The sequence below is a fragment of the Macaca nemestrina genome, chromosome 3 (genome assembly GCF_043159975.1).
Source record: "Macaca nemestrina isolate mMacNem1 chromosome 3, mMacNem.hap1, whole genome shotgun sequence".
In the NCBI taxonomy this organism is placed as follows: Eukaryota; Metazoa; Chordata; class Mammalia; order Primates; family Cercopithecidae; genus Macaca; species Macaca nemestrina.
In genome coordinates this window covers 135,725,339-135,742,782 of record NC_092127.1, presented here as the reverse complement: position 1 = coordinate 135,742,782, position 17,444 = coordinate 135,725,339, and the positions used below count along the sequence as shown (strand labels likewise).

The 17,444-nt window shown below is 38.8% G+C and overlaps 2 protein-coding genes across 7 annotated transcripts in view; one reads left to right on the top strand and one right to left on the bottom strand.

Annotated features, from left to right (window-relative positions):
- LOC105477311 (ankyrin repeat domain 17) overlaps positions 1–17,444 on the top strand; it is a 182,959-nt gene that overhangs the window by 146,272 nt on the left and 19,243 nt on the right. For all 6 annotated transcript variants that reach the window (XM_071093500.1, XM_071093499.1, XM_071093496.1 and 3 more), the window contains 3 exons: positions 10,095–10,266; positions 14,154–14,601; positions 15,397–15,552. In XM_071093500.1, coding sequence (XP_070949601.1) covers positions 10,095–10,266; positions 14,154–14,601; positions 15,397–15,552 — 776 coding nt within the window. The remainder of the gene's footprint in view (positions 1–10,094; positions 10,267–14,153; positions 14,602–15,396; positions 15,553–17,444) is intronic.
- Positions 13,529–13,852, bottom strand: LOC105477310 (high mobility group protein HMG-I/HMG-Y-like). Its single transcript, XM_011733768.3, has one exon. The coding sequence runs from the start codon at positions 13,850–13,852 to the stop codon at positions 13,529–13,531; it is 324 nt and encodes a 107-aa protein (XP_011732070.2).

The following is a 17,444-nucleotide window of genomic DNA, read 5'->3' as shown; positions in this document are numbered from 1 at the left end:
GTGAGACTCCATCTCAAAAAATAAATAAAATGTTTTTAAAAAGGTCAAAGTGCTGTAAAATTTAACATGTACTGTTTAAATTTATAAAGGATATGCAGTGATAATTATGCATATGCATTTTTTGACTTTTTAGCTACATTCTTTTTTAACTATACTTGCTTTATTAAGCTCTACATTTTATCCTGCATTAATATGAATCATTTGAAATACTTTATTCTAATTTAAATTTGAAAATACTGTTTCCTGAAAAAATGTATTTTATTTTGGAGGTTCTTGATTTTTAAAAATTTCTGGTTTATATTCTGAGCAAATTAAAATTAGCTTTTTTGGCCATTTAAAAATGTTAAAAGAATGTGAGTGCATTAAGAGATATAATGACCACTATAATTACTACTTGACCTATTTTTATATTCACTACCTAACATTTATTTAATGCCTGCTAAATACTAGGCAGTATAATTGGGCCAAGTTGTGTGATAGAATATATATTTGATTCTTTAAATTTTTGGTTTTTTATTATAACAGTGTGCTCAGTTTAAACAGACAAAGATAAGAACAGTTGCCATCATTTTAAGATAACTGAAGTTAGAAATCTGGTATGACTGATTTAAAATCTTTACCTCTGCAATTACCTCTAAGACCTTTTAAGACCCTGCAATGATCCGCCGACCCACTCCACTTCTTACACCTCTCTGGCCTTGTTTTCTGTTACTCTTTCTCTTAGTCACCTTGCGCTATCCATACTGACCATCCTCTTTTTGTTTGTGCTGTCAGCAGCATCTTCTGTGAATGTCCCTTAGATGTCCTCATGTTTTAGTTTCCTCTTCACAAGTACTTTTCTGCTCTTCTCTGCTTTATTTTTCTCTTTTCAACATTCTAAATACTGTATTCATTCAAAATACTTAATTATCTTGTTTGTCTCTCTCTACCACTAGAACATATGTGCCACAAAATAGTGTCTGGCATGTTGTAGGCACTGAATAAATATTTGTTGAATGAATAAATATTCACACTTATCGTGATGGTGTACTTTTTTAAAAAAACAGAATCATGCAAACATATTACTCTAATACTTGCTTTCCCCTCTCTTAGTAACTGATGGATATTGTCATTTGATAGTGATTTTAAGTTACTGCAGAATAGTCCATAATAAGTTTGTTTCCAGTTTTTTCTCACGACAAATAAAGTTGTAATAAACACCCTTATACATATTTTTAAAATATTTTGCTCCTTTTATTTTTATGAAGTAAGTTCCTTCATGTGGGTCAACATACAGTAGTTCCTTTTTTTGTGCTTTTGCTTTCCCTATGGTCTGAAAATATTAAATGAAAAATTTCAGAAATAAACAATTCATGAGTTTCGTGTTGCATGCCGTTTTGAGTAGTGTGATGAAATTTTGCGCCGTCCTTTTCTGTCCCACCTGGGACATGAATCCTTTTGTCCGGTGTATCCACTTAGTAACCCTCAGTTATCAGATTGACTGTTGAGGTATCACAGTGCTTGTGTTCAAGAAACCCTAATTTTACTTAATAATGGCCCCAAAGTGCAAGAGTAGTGTTACTGGCATATTGTTATAATTGTTCTATTTTATTGTTATTGTTGCTTATCTTTCATTGTGCCTAATTTATAAATTTTATCATGGGTTTCTATGAAAAAACATATATATACAGGGTCCAGTGCTATCCAAGGTTTCAGGCATCTACCAGGGATCTTGGAACGTATTTATTCATCATGGATAAGTGCCCGATAAGGGGGCACTAATATATTTTTAGTTTAGTAGATACTTACAGAATACTTTCCTAGTACCATCAGCAATACACCAATGTCATTTCCTTGTATTCTTGCCAGCCTTATTTAACCTTAATATTTATACTTTCAAGAGCCTTAGTTTTAAGATAAGTGAAAAGAAGCTTCTTTTAAATGTCATTGTGTATTTTTCCATAATATTGAAACCAAAGGTAATGAAGAATTCTTAATCATAAATTAATTCCATCTAAATTGATTCCTCCACATGCATTATATACTTTTATGTGTAGTTTTGAGTGAGCATGGAACATATGTAAAATTTCAAATTATACAGGAGCCACTTTTTTCCTGAACGACAGCCCATATTTTTATTTGAAAGATTATCAGATTGGGATATTAGAGTTTGGTTCACTATTTTTTAGTTATAATTTATATCTGGGAAAATGTACTTCTTTAGCCTTCTGAGTTATATTACATTCTGGCTTCATCGCTGGAGTTGGTCTTGACTGGTCTGAGTTGAGATTCTCCATACGTAAGTTATTCCTTGTATAAAAGTGCTTCTTTGGTCAGTCTTTCTATTTTGGAAAATTTGGTTTATAAAAACTGCTGCAGTAAGCTGGGCATGGTGGTACATGCTTATAGTCCCAGCTACTCGGGAGGCTGAGCCCAGGAGTTCAAATCTGACCTGGCCAATGTAGTGAGACCCAGTCTCTACAAAAGAAAAAGAGATCAGTGGCCATTATATTAAGGCACCAGATTTTTTAATACTTACTCAGTAAACGTTTATTTATTGAGCATTTACTAAGTAGAAGAGTCCCTGCTCGGGAGTAGTTCCATCTGGTCAAGCTATGGAATCCTCTTAACAGTTAATTACTTGCTCTCTTAGAACATTAACAACTAAGTTATGTTCTTGTCTTGGCTGTTAGAATCCCTAGCAGGTATTTTAAACTTACATTTTTGATATAGTTATTTCACCCCTTTCACTTCATTTTAGTTTTTTTTCCTCTACCTTTTTTTTTTTTTTTTTTTGGTAAACTTTTAGGGAGCTAGGTAATAGTATATTTTTCAAACACAACCTATCCCATTCTCGGTTTCACACATTTCATTCTTGGATTATTGCTTTCCATCTTTTCAACTTTACACCCTCTAGAATTCTACTTTTAATAATCCTGCCAACACCACCGACCAATAAATGGTAAGAACCATTTATGTCATACTACCCTTTCGTTACTCCTTACTCCTCTCTTTCTTCTTATTCTCACATGAACCTCAGTAACTAAATGTGTCAAGAAAAAACAATCTTTACGACTAATTTTACTTGAAATATGTGACAGCGAACCCTTTTATGCTGACCAGTAGCTATACTAGGTTTCCCTAGCCCTTTAATGCTGACCAGTAGTTAAAATGCTGCATTTCCTTAGTTTAATTTAATCTTCCGTTCATCTAGACCACTGTTTCTTACTTTCTCCCTTATCCTAAGAACTCCAGCACCACCTCTCTTTCACTTTCAGTACGTGACCTTGCATCCTGAGAAAATTGAATCATCGGAAGAAAACTTGCAAAGACTTTCCCTACACCATCTATCTGCCCACCAGTACCTGCATCTCCTCTTCTTTACCTTTAATGAGAAAATGGAAGCGTCAGAAGAAAACTTCCAAAGACTTTGCCTACCCTATCTATCCACCCACCAACATCTACACCCATATACTTCCTACCAGTGACTAGATAAACTTTTTTTTTTTTTTAGACAGAGCCTTGCTCTGTCCCCCATGTTGGAGAGCAGTGGCACGATCTCAGCTCACTGCAACCTCCACCTCACAGGTTGAAGTGATTCTTCTGCTTCAGCCTCCGAAGTAGCTGGGATTACAGGCATGGGCCACCATGCCCTACTAATTTTTGTATTTTTGGTAGATATGGGGTTTCACCATGTTAGCCAGGCTGGTCTTGAACTCCTGATCTTAGGCAATCTGCCAGCCTTGGCCTCTCAAAGTGCTGGGAATAACAGGTGTGAGTCACCGCACCCGGCCTAGATAAACTTTTGGTAACCAGTCCCTTCATTGTGTACTAGATCCTATATGGTTTCTCCTTCTCAACAGCACTGTCGGTAGCAATTCTCTTTTCTTTCTCCTATTTTTTCCCTCTCTTGAATCATTCTCATCAGCATACACACTTATATCTCCAATCTTAAACACAGAAAACCTTTTGATGTCAACCCTCTTGCCTCAGCCTTTTAGCTACAGACCCATTTCTCTGCTTCCCTTGGCAATAAAGATCCCTGAACCGCTGCTTTCAGTCACCTCCATTTTTTTCCCATTATCCTGAATCTGTTCCTGACAGGCTGGCTCTCACTCCCACAACTCTCTAAAATTAAGCTTTTGTGGTTTCCAGTGACTTTCATGTAGCTAAATCCAATGGTTACTTCTCCTCTCCATCTTTATCTTACTGAATAAGTAATAATATTTGATATACTCTCTTCACTTGGCTTTAATGCCACTGCAGGCCCTTTTTTTCCTCCTACCTGTCTGGATGTTCCTGTCTCCTCTTGCTGGTTCCCTCTTCTCCCCTACCTTTTAGTGAAAAGCCTTTTGACTCGTTACATGGTCTTCTTTATCCACTGGTGATCTTATCCTGCCCACTAACTTTAAAGGTACACCAGTTGATCCCAAATGTGTACCTCTAGCCCAGACTTCTTTGCTAAACTTCAGTCTCATATATTCAGCTAGCTACTCAACATGTCCATTTGAATACCTAATTAGACGTCTCACACTTGATGTGTCCAAATATGAACTCCTGATCTTTGCCCACCCCAAACCCACAACTCTAATTGCTCAGGCCAGAAACCTTGAAGTCATCCTTAATTTCTCTCTTTACTCCATTGTATTGAAAAATCTTGTTACCTTTGCCTGAAAATCAGTTACTCGGGAGGTGGAGTTGGGAGGATCACCTGAGCCTGGGGAGGTCACTGCAGTGAGCTGTGATTGTGCTACTGTACTCCAGCCTAGGCAACAGTGTGAGACCTTGTCTCAAAATATAGGTATATAATCTTAATCACTTCTCACCATGGTTCAAACAATTAATTTAATCTCATACTTGCATTAGTCATTTAACTGGTCTCCCTGATTCCATCATTGCTTGTAGTTTATGTAGCACTCTGAGTGATCCTCTTCAATTATCTAAATCAAATCATATCACACTTCAGTTCAGAGCCCGACAATGACTTTCCATTTCCCTCTCAGTAAAAGATAGTCTTTCAAATGCTCTGCAAGGCCTTAGGTTATCAAAGCCTCCGGATACTGTTCCCTGAAACTCATTTTCTACTGTTCTTAGCCATGCTAGCTTACTTGAATATATTGGGTCCAATTCTAACTTAGAGCTTTTGTACTGGCTCTTCTCTTTGGCTGACATATTTCATGTCCTTCAAGTGTTCACTTAACTTCATCTCATGAGGGGTACACTGATTACCCTATTTAAAAATCAAAACCCCCCATTTGTCTCCATACACACATTTTTCATCTCGCTGCTTTTTCCCCTTTTTTACATTGCACTTATCACCTTTTAACAAACTATAATGTATGCGTTCTATTTATCTGTATCTACCCTCCTCTAACCAACTAAATGTAAACTTGGTGAAGGCAGGGATGTTTTACCCGTTTTACTGATGAAACTAGAACCATGCATAGCACATAGCAAGTTACCAGAAAATTTTTGTTGGATCTTCTCCCTACCTTCCTTTGAAACTTCTTGATCTCTTTCTTCTGTTGATCTTACTACTCTTTATTGAGAAATGAAATCTTGATGCTACCTTTAGGTTCTCACTTATTTTTGCCTCCCATTCTTTACATCCAGTCAGTGAATTAACTTGGTAAGTTAACTTAGACCAGTATCTGGCACATATTAGACCCTCTATATATTGGCTGTATCAGCACTGTCATCATGATCATTATCATCATCACTACCATCACCTTTTATTTAGCTTTGGCAGTCTCTGTGTCTGCCTTCTGTTCCATCCACTTCCTCTCTGAGTGGTCACTTCTCACTCAAAATTTTGCATTTGGCTTCTTAAAAGTCTCCCTGTGTGTGTGTGTGTGTCCCTCTCTTTTGTCTTCAGTATTGCTTTTCTGCTCCACTGTAACTTCCAGTTTCACTTTTTTTTCTTTTTTTTTTTTTTTTTTGTAAAGACGGAGTCTCGCTCTGTTGCCAGGCTGTACAGCCGTGGCGCAATCTTGGCTCACTGCAACCTCCGCCTCCTGGGTTCAAGCGATTCTCCTGCCCTCAGCCTACCGAGTAGCTGGCACTACAGGCACGCATCACCATGCCCAGCTAATTTTTGTATTTTTCCTAGAGACAGGGTTTCACCATGTTGGCCAGAATGGTCTCGATGTCTTGACATCGTGATCTGCCCGCCTTGGCCTTCCAAAGTGTTGGGATTACAGGCATGAGCCCACATATTTTTTTTTAATACACAGGTGCGACGCCTTACTTTCTCCTCAGAAACCCTCAGTGCCTCTTTGTTGATTGCATGGGAAATTCTAAACATTCAGGTCCTCGTCTCATTTCTCCAGGCTCATCTTTCACTATGGTTCTCTACTCCTCACATATCCCATTCACTTTCATATATCCAAATCTGCAGTGCAGTATTTGTTTAGTCTGGACTGGCTCTCTCCAATTCCTTAAATTCTCATTTTATAAAGCCTAACTCCCAAGTGTCACTTTGTTTCCTGAGCCCTCAATTAGAAGTCATCAGTTGGGTTAGTGCCCTCTCCCATTCCACAGTGAAGTTATTCTACAACTTGACCCTTTTTCTCAAAGCCTCTAACCTCCCCCACATACACTAACAAACATGACAGCAGTTCTCCAAGAAGTAAAATGAGATTTAGGCTTATGAGAGAAAGTGAGACAAAATATAGAAAGTGAGACTGAGTTTTTAGTTGTATTTTCTTATGCCTCTGGACATATTTGAATCTTCATGGTTTAGTTACTCTTTCCATATGCTGTCTGGGATTTTCTATCAGTTATTAGCACCTCTCGCTATGCCTTTATCTTCAATTTCTACTGTTTTACTAACTCCTACCCACTACCTACAGCTTCAGTCAAGGCAGAGGTACAATCAAGGTAGCTCTATCCTAATGTAACTTTTTCCCAAATTTAGTATTTTGCTTTTCTTTTAATGCTTATAATAATCTCTGTGTCTTATTAACTATTTTAAATTAAATCTCGGCTCAGAACCATGTGACCTGCTTCTCCAATAAACTAACTGTGGTGGAGGTAACCAATGGCATCTCAACTGACAAATCCTTGTTTTTTTTTATTTTATTTTATTTTTTGTTTGTTTTCAGTTACAAAGCACGCCAAATCCATTTACCTCTTCAATTCTTATTGATGCCCACTTTTATGAGGTTTACCAGTGTTGATCTGGCCTTCCTTTTCCCATTGGAGTTGCTTTCTCCTGTTTGTCTTCCTCTATCTGATTATGCCTTTCAGAAGCCTCATTTGTTCTTCCTTTACCCCTTAGATATTCTCTGTGTCACACACATACATACATAAACTCTCTCTCTATATATATATGTATAATATTTATATATTTTATTATATATAGTAAAATAGTAGGTATATGTGTGTATGTTTATAGACCCTCACAGTTATAACTTTTTCCTCTGGTTACCTCATTTATTAGTTTCAGCTACCACCTGCAAACTTATAATGCCTCTTTTCCTGTATCTGTTGATCCACACTTGCTAATTCTGCTTACTTTTAGAGCTCCATGCCATGTAAAGTTGGGTCATTTTGTAGCCATAGCTTGGTATCTCCCCCCCAGAAATTTTCCCTAGGACCTCTGAATTAGTGCCCTACCTACTCTTAGTGACTATTAAGAGGGTTAGTAAAATATATCAGATTATCAAAACACCGGCATTAAAACTTCAAAATTTAGACACCAGTAAATACTTACCTCTTAGGGTTAAACTCTGAAGTTGGATAATCCAGACTCAAATTACTCTTGCCAAAGGGCTACCCCTGACTGACTCTACACGCCCTGAGAAATTTGCATATCTAAGACCCAGCCACACCCTATGACCTACCCAAACATACCACCCCCATCAACATCTAGCACATATATGCTTAAATGAAATCCTGGTTTCTGAATTAAAACTCTTATACTTTTAAAAAAGTTCTCCACCCCCAAATCCCCCCCGCCTCCCACTTAAATAGCAGTCATAATTAGCTCCTGCTACCAGACAAGTTCAAAATTCCAGCAAAATGAACAACCCATCATGGATGAGCCAAAACTCTAAAACTTCATTTGCTGTTTTGAGCCCTCTCCAAACCATTCCTTTCCCGGGATTTTTCTGTCCAAACAGATATGACACAGATAAAATATTGGTTTTGTTATTCCTAATCCTGAAGGAGAGAGACTTAATACACCCTTGTAGCCACAGCTGCTTTGTTAATATGCTTTTCTGGTGCACATTTCACCTTCGTTTTCACTCCTCCTCTTCCTCTTATACCTACTTACCTCTTCCACAAAGTCAAAGCTAGACAGAACAACCACACTTCTACCTCCTTCACTGGGGTCCACGTGGAGAAAACACATAAGCAAGGCTCAAATGAGCTGAGTCACACATGCTCAGTTGCTTCTTTCAAACTCACCAATCAGATATTACTCCTCCCTTGTGGTGATCCAGGGAGTAAAGGTCATCAGTTACTGTTTTGTTCCTAATACTTCAGCAGGGGTAAAAGCTCCTCCTCTACTGATCTTCAGATTGGAGCTTTCTGGGAGTCCAGCATAAATTTCCAGGGTTAGGATGCAGGCAGTTTCTGTATCTTTAGCTTTTAGATGCATTCTTTCCTAAAATCCGTCTGCCTGGGAAAGTATGGGTATTCTGCATGGTTTTCCTTCAATGTTTCCCTTTTCAGGAACAAGACTTATCTCTCACCTAGCCTAAGGTAAGTATGTTGCATTGCCCCAGGGTATGAAAACTTGGTGGTGGGCCAAACTTTTCAAGAACCTAGCTGAGAGCTGGTTTGACTGTCTTGGGTTATCAAAACTTTTTAAGTTTGGCTTTAAAAAAAAAAAAAAGAACCTAAGAGAAGGTTAATTTGAAAGGCAGGACAGAGGGTATCTAGCAAAAGCACAACACTTAAAAGATGAAGTCAGACTTTTTTTAATGGAAACTAAATATTGTTTGGCTTATGAATTTGTGAGGACTGGTTTTACGTGTTGTAGGCTCCGTGCCTTAACTGACATTGTTTTTACACACATTTAAAATACACATAAAATAATTCAGAATGCTAGATTATGGGTGGAGAATAGTTTTTAAGAAACATCTTTTAGGTGACATGCAGACAGAGTTTAAAGATGATTTTCATACCTTTATGAACCAAGAATGAAAATTTAACAGTTTAAATAGTTTATTAAGATATATTTTTGGACTTTTAAACCTACACTTAGTTTTTTGACTGTGAAAGTAATAATGTACTCATTTTAACAAATAGAAACAATGTATAGTTATATAAAGTAAAATTGAAAGACACTGTCTTTCTGCTATCCCTCTTCCTGTTCCACCCTCCAGAGGTAGTCTCTGTTAGCCTTTTATTTATAACTTTTATGGGGTTTTTTCTGTGTTTATACAAATCGATGCACAAAGAGGGTTCTCTTCTCTCATAAAAGTGATTATTAGTCTTCAGTGTGCCTTTTTTTCCTCGTAACAAATGTAAACTGGAAGCATTTTCCCAAGTACATATGGTGGCTATCTAGTATTCTGTTAATATATCCTGTTAATTTATTCCTTCCCATTGATAGATTTACCTGGTTGCCATGTATTGCCATTATAATCAATTTGCAAAGAAAATTGCTGAACCCTTGAGTTTTTCACTAGAGATAGACATTTTATAGAATAAGTTGTTAGGATAAGCAGTTTGTAATTTTTCTTAGGAGCCTTTCAAATTAGTTTTTCTAAAATGTAAATATTCATGCCGACAGCAGTACAGGAGATAATTCAGTTTCTCAGACTTGTGCTGATATCTGATGCTTTTTTAAATTTTGCCAAATTAATGATCAAAAATGGTTCTTTGTCAGTTCAACTTACATGTCCTTAATGATTAAAAGCTACGTATTTGTTTATTATTTACCCATTTTAAAATTAGTCTTATATTGTTAATTTGATCTTGATATTGTAAAAATAATGTCTCTTTAGAGTGGTTTGAATATGATCTTGATAAAACAATGAATTGAACTAGATGACTTTGAATTTTATGATATCATGGTTTCCTTATTATTAAATGATTATGTGACAACTTTTTCTCCAGGGTAAATTTCAATGTTATATCTCTGCTTTATTGATCTTTAACAGTTAAGGGAAGAAAGTCGGAGGCTGGCTTTGGCTGCGAAAAGAGAAAAAAGAAAAGAGAAGAGAAGGAAGAAAAAGGAAGAGCAAAGAAGAAAACTAGAAGAAATCGAAGCCAAAAATAAAGAAAACTTTGAACTCCAAGCTGCTCAAGAAAAAGAAAAGCTTAAAGTTGAAGGTATTTTCTCAACAACCCTCCCATTTGTTTTATATTCTAGTTAAAATTATATTTACTTGATTATCAGTCACTCTTGAAAATATACTTTTAAGTTATTAAACCCTTAAGATAGGCCATGCACAGTGGCTCACGCCCATAATCCCTGCATTTGTAGCAGGTCAAGGTGGGAGAGTCACTTGAGTCTAGGAGTTCAAGACCAGCCTGGGCAACAAAGTAAGACTGTCTCTACAAAAAAAGGAAAAAAAATAATTTTAATTAGCTGGGCACAGGAGCATACCCCTGTAATCCCAGCTAGCTACTGGGAATAAGGGAGTAAGGTGGGAGGATCACTTCAGCCTGGGAGGTTGAGACTGGAGTGAGCCATGATGTGGCACCACTGCACTCCAGCCTGGGTGACAGAGCAAGACCCTGTGTCAAAAAAAAGAGAAAAGAAAAGATATATGCTTTTTTTGTTGTTGACCGAATTCCTCCCTAACTTTGTTATGAAAAATTTCAAACCTACAGACAAGTTGAAAGATGATAAAATGAATACCTGAATACATTACACCTAGATTGACAAAATTGTTAACATTTTACCATATATGCTTTATTTTTCTCTTTAAGTACTTCCACATATTTTTTTCTGAGCCATCTGAAAGTAAATTGCAGACATCCTGACACTGCACCTATAAGTCCTTTTCTCTTTTTTTTTGAGACTGAGTCTTGCTCTGTCGCCCAAGCTGGAGTGCAGTAGCGTGCTCTCGGCTCACTGCAACCTCCGTTTCCTGGGTTCAAGCTATTCTCCTGCCTTAGCCTCCCAAGTAGCTAGGACTACAGGCATGCGCCACCACGTCCACCTAATTTTTGTATTTTTAGTAGAGAGGGGATTTTGCCACGTTGGCCAGGGTAGCCTCTAACTCCTGATCTCAAGTGATCCCCCCACCTCAGCCTCCCAAAGTACTGGGATTACAGGTGTGATCCACTGCGCTGGCCACCTATAAATAATTAAGCCCACATCCCAAGAATGACATTTGCTTACATCATCATCATACTGTTTTAGGTATTATAAATGGTAATTTCATAATATCATCTACAATTCAGATCATCAATTTCTTCAAATGAGGGAATTATTTTTAACTAGGTTGTAATCAAAAGGTTATTTGGGATGGAAGTATAGTAATCCTGTCCCTTCATATCCACAGGGAATGGTTTCCAGGACCCTCATGGATACCAAAATTCAGATACTTAAGTCTTTATATAACATGGTGTAATATTTGCATAAAAATTATGCACATTCTCCCATATACTTTAAATCATCTCTATATTACCTCTAATACCTAATATAACGTAAATGCTGTGTAAATAGTTGTTATACTATGTTTTTTTAATTTGTATTTTTTTATTGTTTTGTTTTTCGAATACTTTCAATCTAGTGTTGGTTAAATCTGTGGATAAAGAGGACTGACTGTATTGTGGGAAGGAACCATTGCCATGAAACCACCAAAAATATGTGCATGCAATGTGTGTATGTGTGTTTGTGTTGTTTTTTGTTTTTTGTTTTTTTTAATTTCCCTTCTCCAGCCTTTTATTTTGAAAATTTTCAAACTACAGGAAAGTTTAAGGATTAATATGGTGAACACCTCTATGTCACCTACATTTTTAAAGCATTTTGGCACACATGGGATATGTCTTCTCTTTTTTTGAGTAGTTTACATGTAAGCTATACACATCACGTGAAATCACCCCTAGATACTTGATTACGTATTTCCCAGAAAGAGGACATGATTTTACATAACTGCAACATTAAGAAATTTAATAATTATATAATAATACATAATATACAGTAATACTTATATTTTCCAAACTGTCCTCCAAATTTTTTTTCTCTGAGAAAAGGATATATACACACACACACACACACACACACACACACACACACACACACACACACAGAGACATTTTTTTTTTTTAAATTCAAGTAGCTGCAAATAGGAAACCAAAGGGAGAGCCCCAGGGTGGGACAAATCATGGCTACCCCTCCGCAGCAGAACAGGGGGAGGAGGTGCTCCCTACACCCTTTATGGTCGATTCGGGCCCCCTTGCTCACTCTGCTGCAGCATCCTAGGGGCAGGGCCCCACCTTCCCTGGGACTGGGGTAGTCACTCACCCAGCCTGCCATGCCCCAGCCCCTCTTCCCCACGAAGAGTATCTTATGAGAGGGGATTGTGGGCAGAACAGGAGGCAATGAGGATGAACATTTGATGCTCGTAGCGGCAGCAATGACAGATGTCGAAGAATGGAACACTGAACAAAAAACACCACCACTGTCCAGAGGTAGTTTGTGAACAGAGGAAAAATGGAACCAGAACCTTAGGGGGCAGGGAGGAGCAGGAGGGTTGGGAACAGGCAGAGTGAGCTCCTTGCTATTGGTGCCCCTTCTGAGGAGGGGGAAATGGCCGAGTGGCGGAAGCAAAGTAAGGTTGGGAGAGCGGCCCCAGCCCACCTCAGGCGGTGGCCACAGGACTTGTGGGCCTCACCTAGACAATAAGTGACCATCTCTATCACCTCAATAGGTACTCAGATCCCAAGCAAAGGGCAAGGGGGCTGGGGCCACAGTGAAGAGGGAGTAGGAGGCTCACACCCCTCCTGCCTTCCTGTAGCCAAAGGGGACTGTCCAACCTAGTGCAGGGACTAGGGGAGGTGGGAAAGGATGAGAAGTGTGAGCCCCACATAGTGACAAACACAGTTTGGCTGGGGGAATCCTGGGGCCAGCACTCCCTCCATTGGCCACACCTGCTACCAGGGCAGTGGAGTAGGGCGTGCCAGGATGAGATGGGGCTTGGACCCCTTTTAAGGCCAGGGAACCTTCCCAGGCCACACTCTGGGAAGCCAGAGGGAACAGTGGAGGAGCAGAGAGGTTGCCCCAACCCCAGAGAGCAATGTTGCTACTACTAAGGGAGTTGGGATGCAACAGGTGCAGGGTGTGGCTAAGTGGGATGTTAGCCTTGTCCAGGAGGGTACGTGTGTATGCGTGGGTCAGCAGGGGGAGCTGGGAACTGAGGCCCGAGGAAAACTGCTTCCCACTCAGCCCATGGGGGCCCTGCAGTAGCTGGTGTGCTGTGTAGTGTGGTGGTGAGGGTACAGGTGGAAGATGGAGGTGGTGGCTGTAAGCAGTGGTGACGGTGGGCCTGGGGAAGGGGTGGGGGCGGTGGGAGCAGAGCAAAAGCTGTCCAGTCCCAGAAGGAAGATGCTCCTTCAAATGAGGCACAGGCAGCACACACGGTCACTGCTCCTCCTGCGAGGACTCCTGCGAGATGCGCCCCTCTTCTTCCTTCTCCAGTTTTTTGGGTCTGCCGCTTGGTTTCCTTCCTGGAGTAGTGGTGGTTTTCCGTGTCTTGGCAGCTCCCTTGTTTTTGCTTCCCTTTGGTTGGCCCCAAGGTCTCTTAGGTGTTGGCACTTTACTGGGCTCCTTCTGACTCCCTACCAGTGCTATCCTGGGACTCACCAGAGGCTGCTTGCGGGGCCTGCCCCTGCCCGACTTCTCAGTGCTGTCCATTTCCTGCCTGGAGGCCAAGGGCTGGCTGCGCTTCGAGCTCGACTCACTCATCTTCTCTTCTCTATGGAGCAGGTGGAAGAGTGCTGGCTTGAATGGCCTTCTTGGAGCCACGCCAGCACCAGAAATGCCCCCCAAAACATTTTTTATAACTACCTGCTGTTCTTTGAACAGAACGTGAGGACACAAGGTATATCAGTCCTGTCCAACTCATTACCAATGAATGTGAGAATAACTTACATGGCTAATAGTAGTAGAGTATCTCTCCTGAGTTTTTCTTTTCTTCAAGTGCTTATAGCTAAATACATTCTGGGAACATTTAGAACTTGCTAATTCAGTATTGCTACTTTTACAGATGAGCCTGAAGTCTTGACAGAACCTCCAAGTGCCACAACCACTACTACCATAGGTATATCTGCAACCTGGACAACTTTGGCAGGTTCTCATGGTAAAAGAAATAATACCATAACTACAACCAGTTCAAAGAGGAAAAACAGGAAAAATAAAATTACTCCAGAAAACGTTCAAATTATATTTGATGATCCACTACCAATTTCATACAGTCAGCCAGAGAAGGTGAATGGAGAATCCAAGAGCAGCAGTACCAGCGAGAGTGGGGACAGTGATAACATGAGGATTTCTAGCTGCAGCGATGAAAGTAGTAACAGCAACAGCAGTCGTAAGAGTGACAATCATTCACCAGCTGTGGTCACTACCACTGTGAGCAGCAAAAAGCAGCCATCGGTTCTTGTTACATTTCCAAAGGAAGAGAGAAAATCTGTTTCTGGCAAGGCTTCAATAAAGTTAGTTCCAATTTTTATTTTCAATGTTTATAGTGTCATGAAATACCTTATTACTGAATTTTTTGGTAAAGAAAGTAAATTCACAGCTTGCAAAATAGGATTTTTCTTTGTGCTAAAGAAGGTACAGTTTCAATTGAATTGAAGAATAAGGTTTTGCTTAGATTTTGTATTAATGAGACATCAAATTATTTTTACTATATAATTTCTTTTTTTTTTTTTTGGTTGTTAAACTTAGCACATGAAAAGTATGGATTCTGGTTTCGAAGGGGTTATTACCGTGATTCAACTCTGCTAAATGTGTACCCTAGATAGTATCTTCTTAAAGTTGGCTCTTTAGGCTGGGCACAATGGCTCATGCTTATAATAATAGCTCTTTGGGAGGCCAAAGTGGGAGGATTGCTTGGGCCCAGGAGTTCAGCACCAGCCTGGACAACATAGGGAGACCCTGTCTCTACAAATAATTTTTTTTTTTTAATTAGCCGATGTGATGGCATGCGCCTGTGGTCCCAGCTACTTGGGAGGCGAGGCAGAAGGATCACCTGAACCCGAGAGCTCAAGGCTGCAGTGAGCTGTGATTGCACTGTTGCGCTCCAGCCTGGGTAACGGAGCGAGACCTGTCTCAAAAAGAAAAAAAAAGCTCTTTATATTATATGCTAAATATGAGGAGAAGTGAAAAATAAGGTCGTCATTTGTTATTTAAAAATGTTTTAAAAAATTGTGTAGTAGACTACCTTTATCATTTTAAAATTCTACATCTGTTCCGTATTTAATGTACTTTCCCTCTCTCTGTTAAAGATTGTCAGAAACTATCAATGAAGGGACCAGTAATTCTCTATCTACTTGTACAAAATCTGGTCCATCTCCCCTTTCCTCTCCAAATGGGAAGTTAACAGTAGCAAGTCCTAAGCGTGGGCAAAAGAGGGAAGAAGGATGGAAAGAAGTTGTAAGAAGGTGAGTAATTGTTTTTCTTATTCTTTTTATGTGCTATATATCACAGTCAAGTGTTATTTACCTTGTAATTAAATTCTTCCTACTCTTCTAAAAGTTGCAGACAAACTGATGGTTCAAGGCTAAATTTGACCAACAGAAAGAGCCTGTGCCATATTTTAGATGAAAAAAAATTACATGTTAATTTGGCCCCTCAAAAGTATTGGAATTTGTTTAAGATTGTGTCTTTTTCACCTTTGTTATCTCAAAGCCCTATATAATACAAAGAATTATTATAAAAGCTACTTGTAAATATTTGATGAATGAGTGGGTAATGATTTTAAATTGTTGATCTAATAATAGTAACTGTTGTCTTTAAATCATAGGATAATTTCATTTTAAGGGTTTCAGAATAAAAATATTTTGTTTTGCCTGGGATTTTAAAAATAATATGTATCCAAGAGTAGGAATACAATATCCCAGAAACTTAAAAGGAGGTAAGACACCTGAAATCTGGAAAAAATGTGATCCTTTGTAACTCTTTGATAACTTATTTTAAAGAACTTTCCAGAAATTTCATAAAAATTTAAACTTTTGATTGTCTGAAACAAAAGCTGTGGTGAACCAAACTTAGTAACTACTGTTAATCCCTAAGTGCAGTATACAGTTTTTTGGTTTATTTCCTCCGTATTTTGGACCAAATCTTGCCCCCGTCATAACTATGTTTATTTCTGTCTCTTTTTTCACACACGATAAACACATTCTCTCGTTCACTCCTTCACATACACTCTATTGGATTAATTGAAATCACATCATCAGAATATTCTCTGTACAATAAGAGATTTTTGTATAGATTTTGTAGATTTTTGTACAAAAAAATAAGGTTTTTGTATATGCATTTAATGTTGTGTTATACAAATAAGTTTTTCACTAATTTGGAAATGATGATCACTGGCTGATTATCATGCCCCTTAGGGAAAAAGTAATTGTCAGGTAACTTAGAACAGGGATCATGCCCTTCCTTTTAGAAAATATGACAATTTTTAATACTTAACCATTCTCAATAAATAATTTACTTGTTTGAACTATACTTGACTGTTTCTCTTTATTGAGAACTTTATACTGTATTTCTTTTAGAAATATTCTTTAATCAGCTTATCAGGAATTTGGGCCCGACACCTGTGGCTCATGCTTATAATCCCAGCATTTTGGGAGGCCAAGACAAGAGGATCACTTGATGCCAAGAGTTCGAGACTAGCTGGGCAACATAGCAAGACCCCATCTCTGCTAAAAACAAAATTTAAAAATTAGCTGGGCAAGTGGTTTGTGCTTGTAATCTCAGCTACTTGGGGAAGGTGGGAGGATTGCTTGTGCCCAGGAGTTTGAGGCTGCAGTGAGCTGTGATCATACTACTACATTCCAGCCTGGGTACAGAACGAGACTCTATCAAAAAAAAAAAAAAAAAGGAAATCGATATCCACCTTTCCTGGACCTGAATGTTTAAAATTAAAATGTAATTTTGCAAGTATTAGATGGATATTGCTTTTTTTTTTTTGAGATGGAGTTTAACTCCTGTTGCCCAGGCTAGAATGCAATGGCATGATCTCAGCTCGCTGCAACCTCTGCCTCCCAGATTCAAATGATTTTCCTGCCTCAGCCTCCCGAGTTGCTGGGATTACAGGTGCATGCCACCATGCTTGGCTAATTTTTTGTATTTTTAGTAGAGATGAGGTTTCACCATGTTGGCCAAGCTAATCTTGAACTCCTGACCTCAGGTGAACCACCCGCCTTGGCCTTCCAAAGTGCTGGGATTACAGGAGTGAGCCACCGTGCCCAGCCTCAGATTTTGCTTTTTAAATTCTAGTAGGATTTTCTTTTTCCGGACATTATTAAAGATTTTTAGAAAGTTTTCGTAT

Excerpts from the sequence above, each read along its gene's own strand:
- LOC105477310 (XM_011733768.3), bottom strand. The coding sequence starts at position 13,852 with ATGAGTGAGTCGAGCTCGAAGCGCAGCCAGCCCTTGGCCTCCAGGCAG.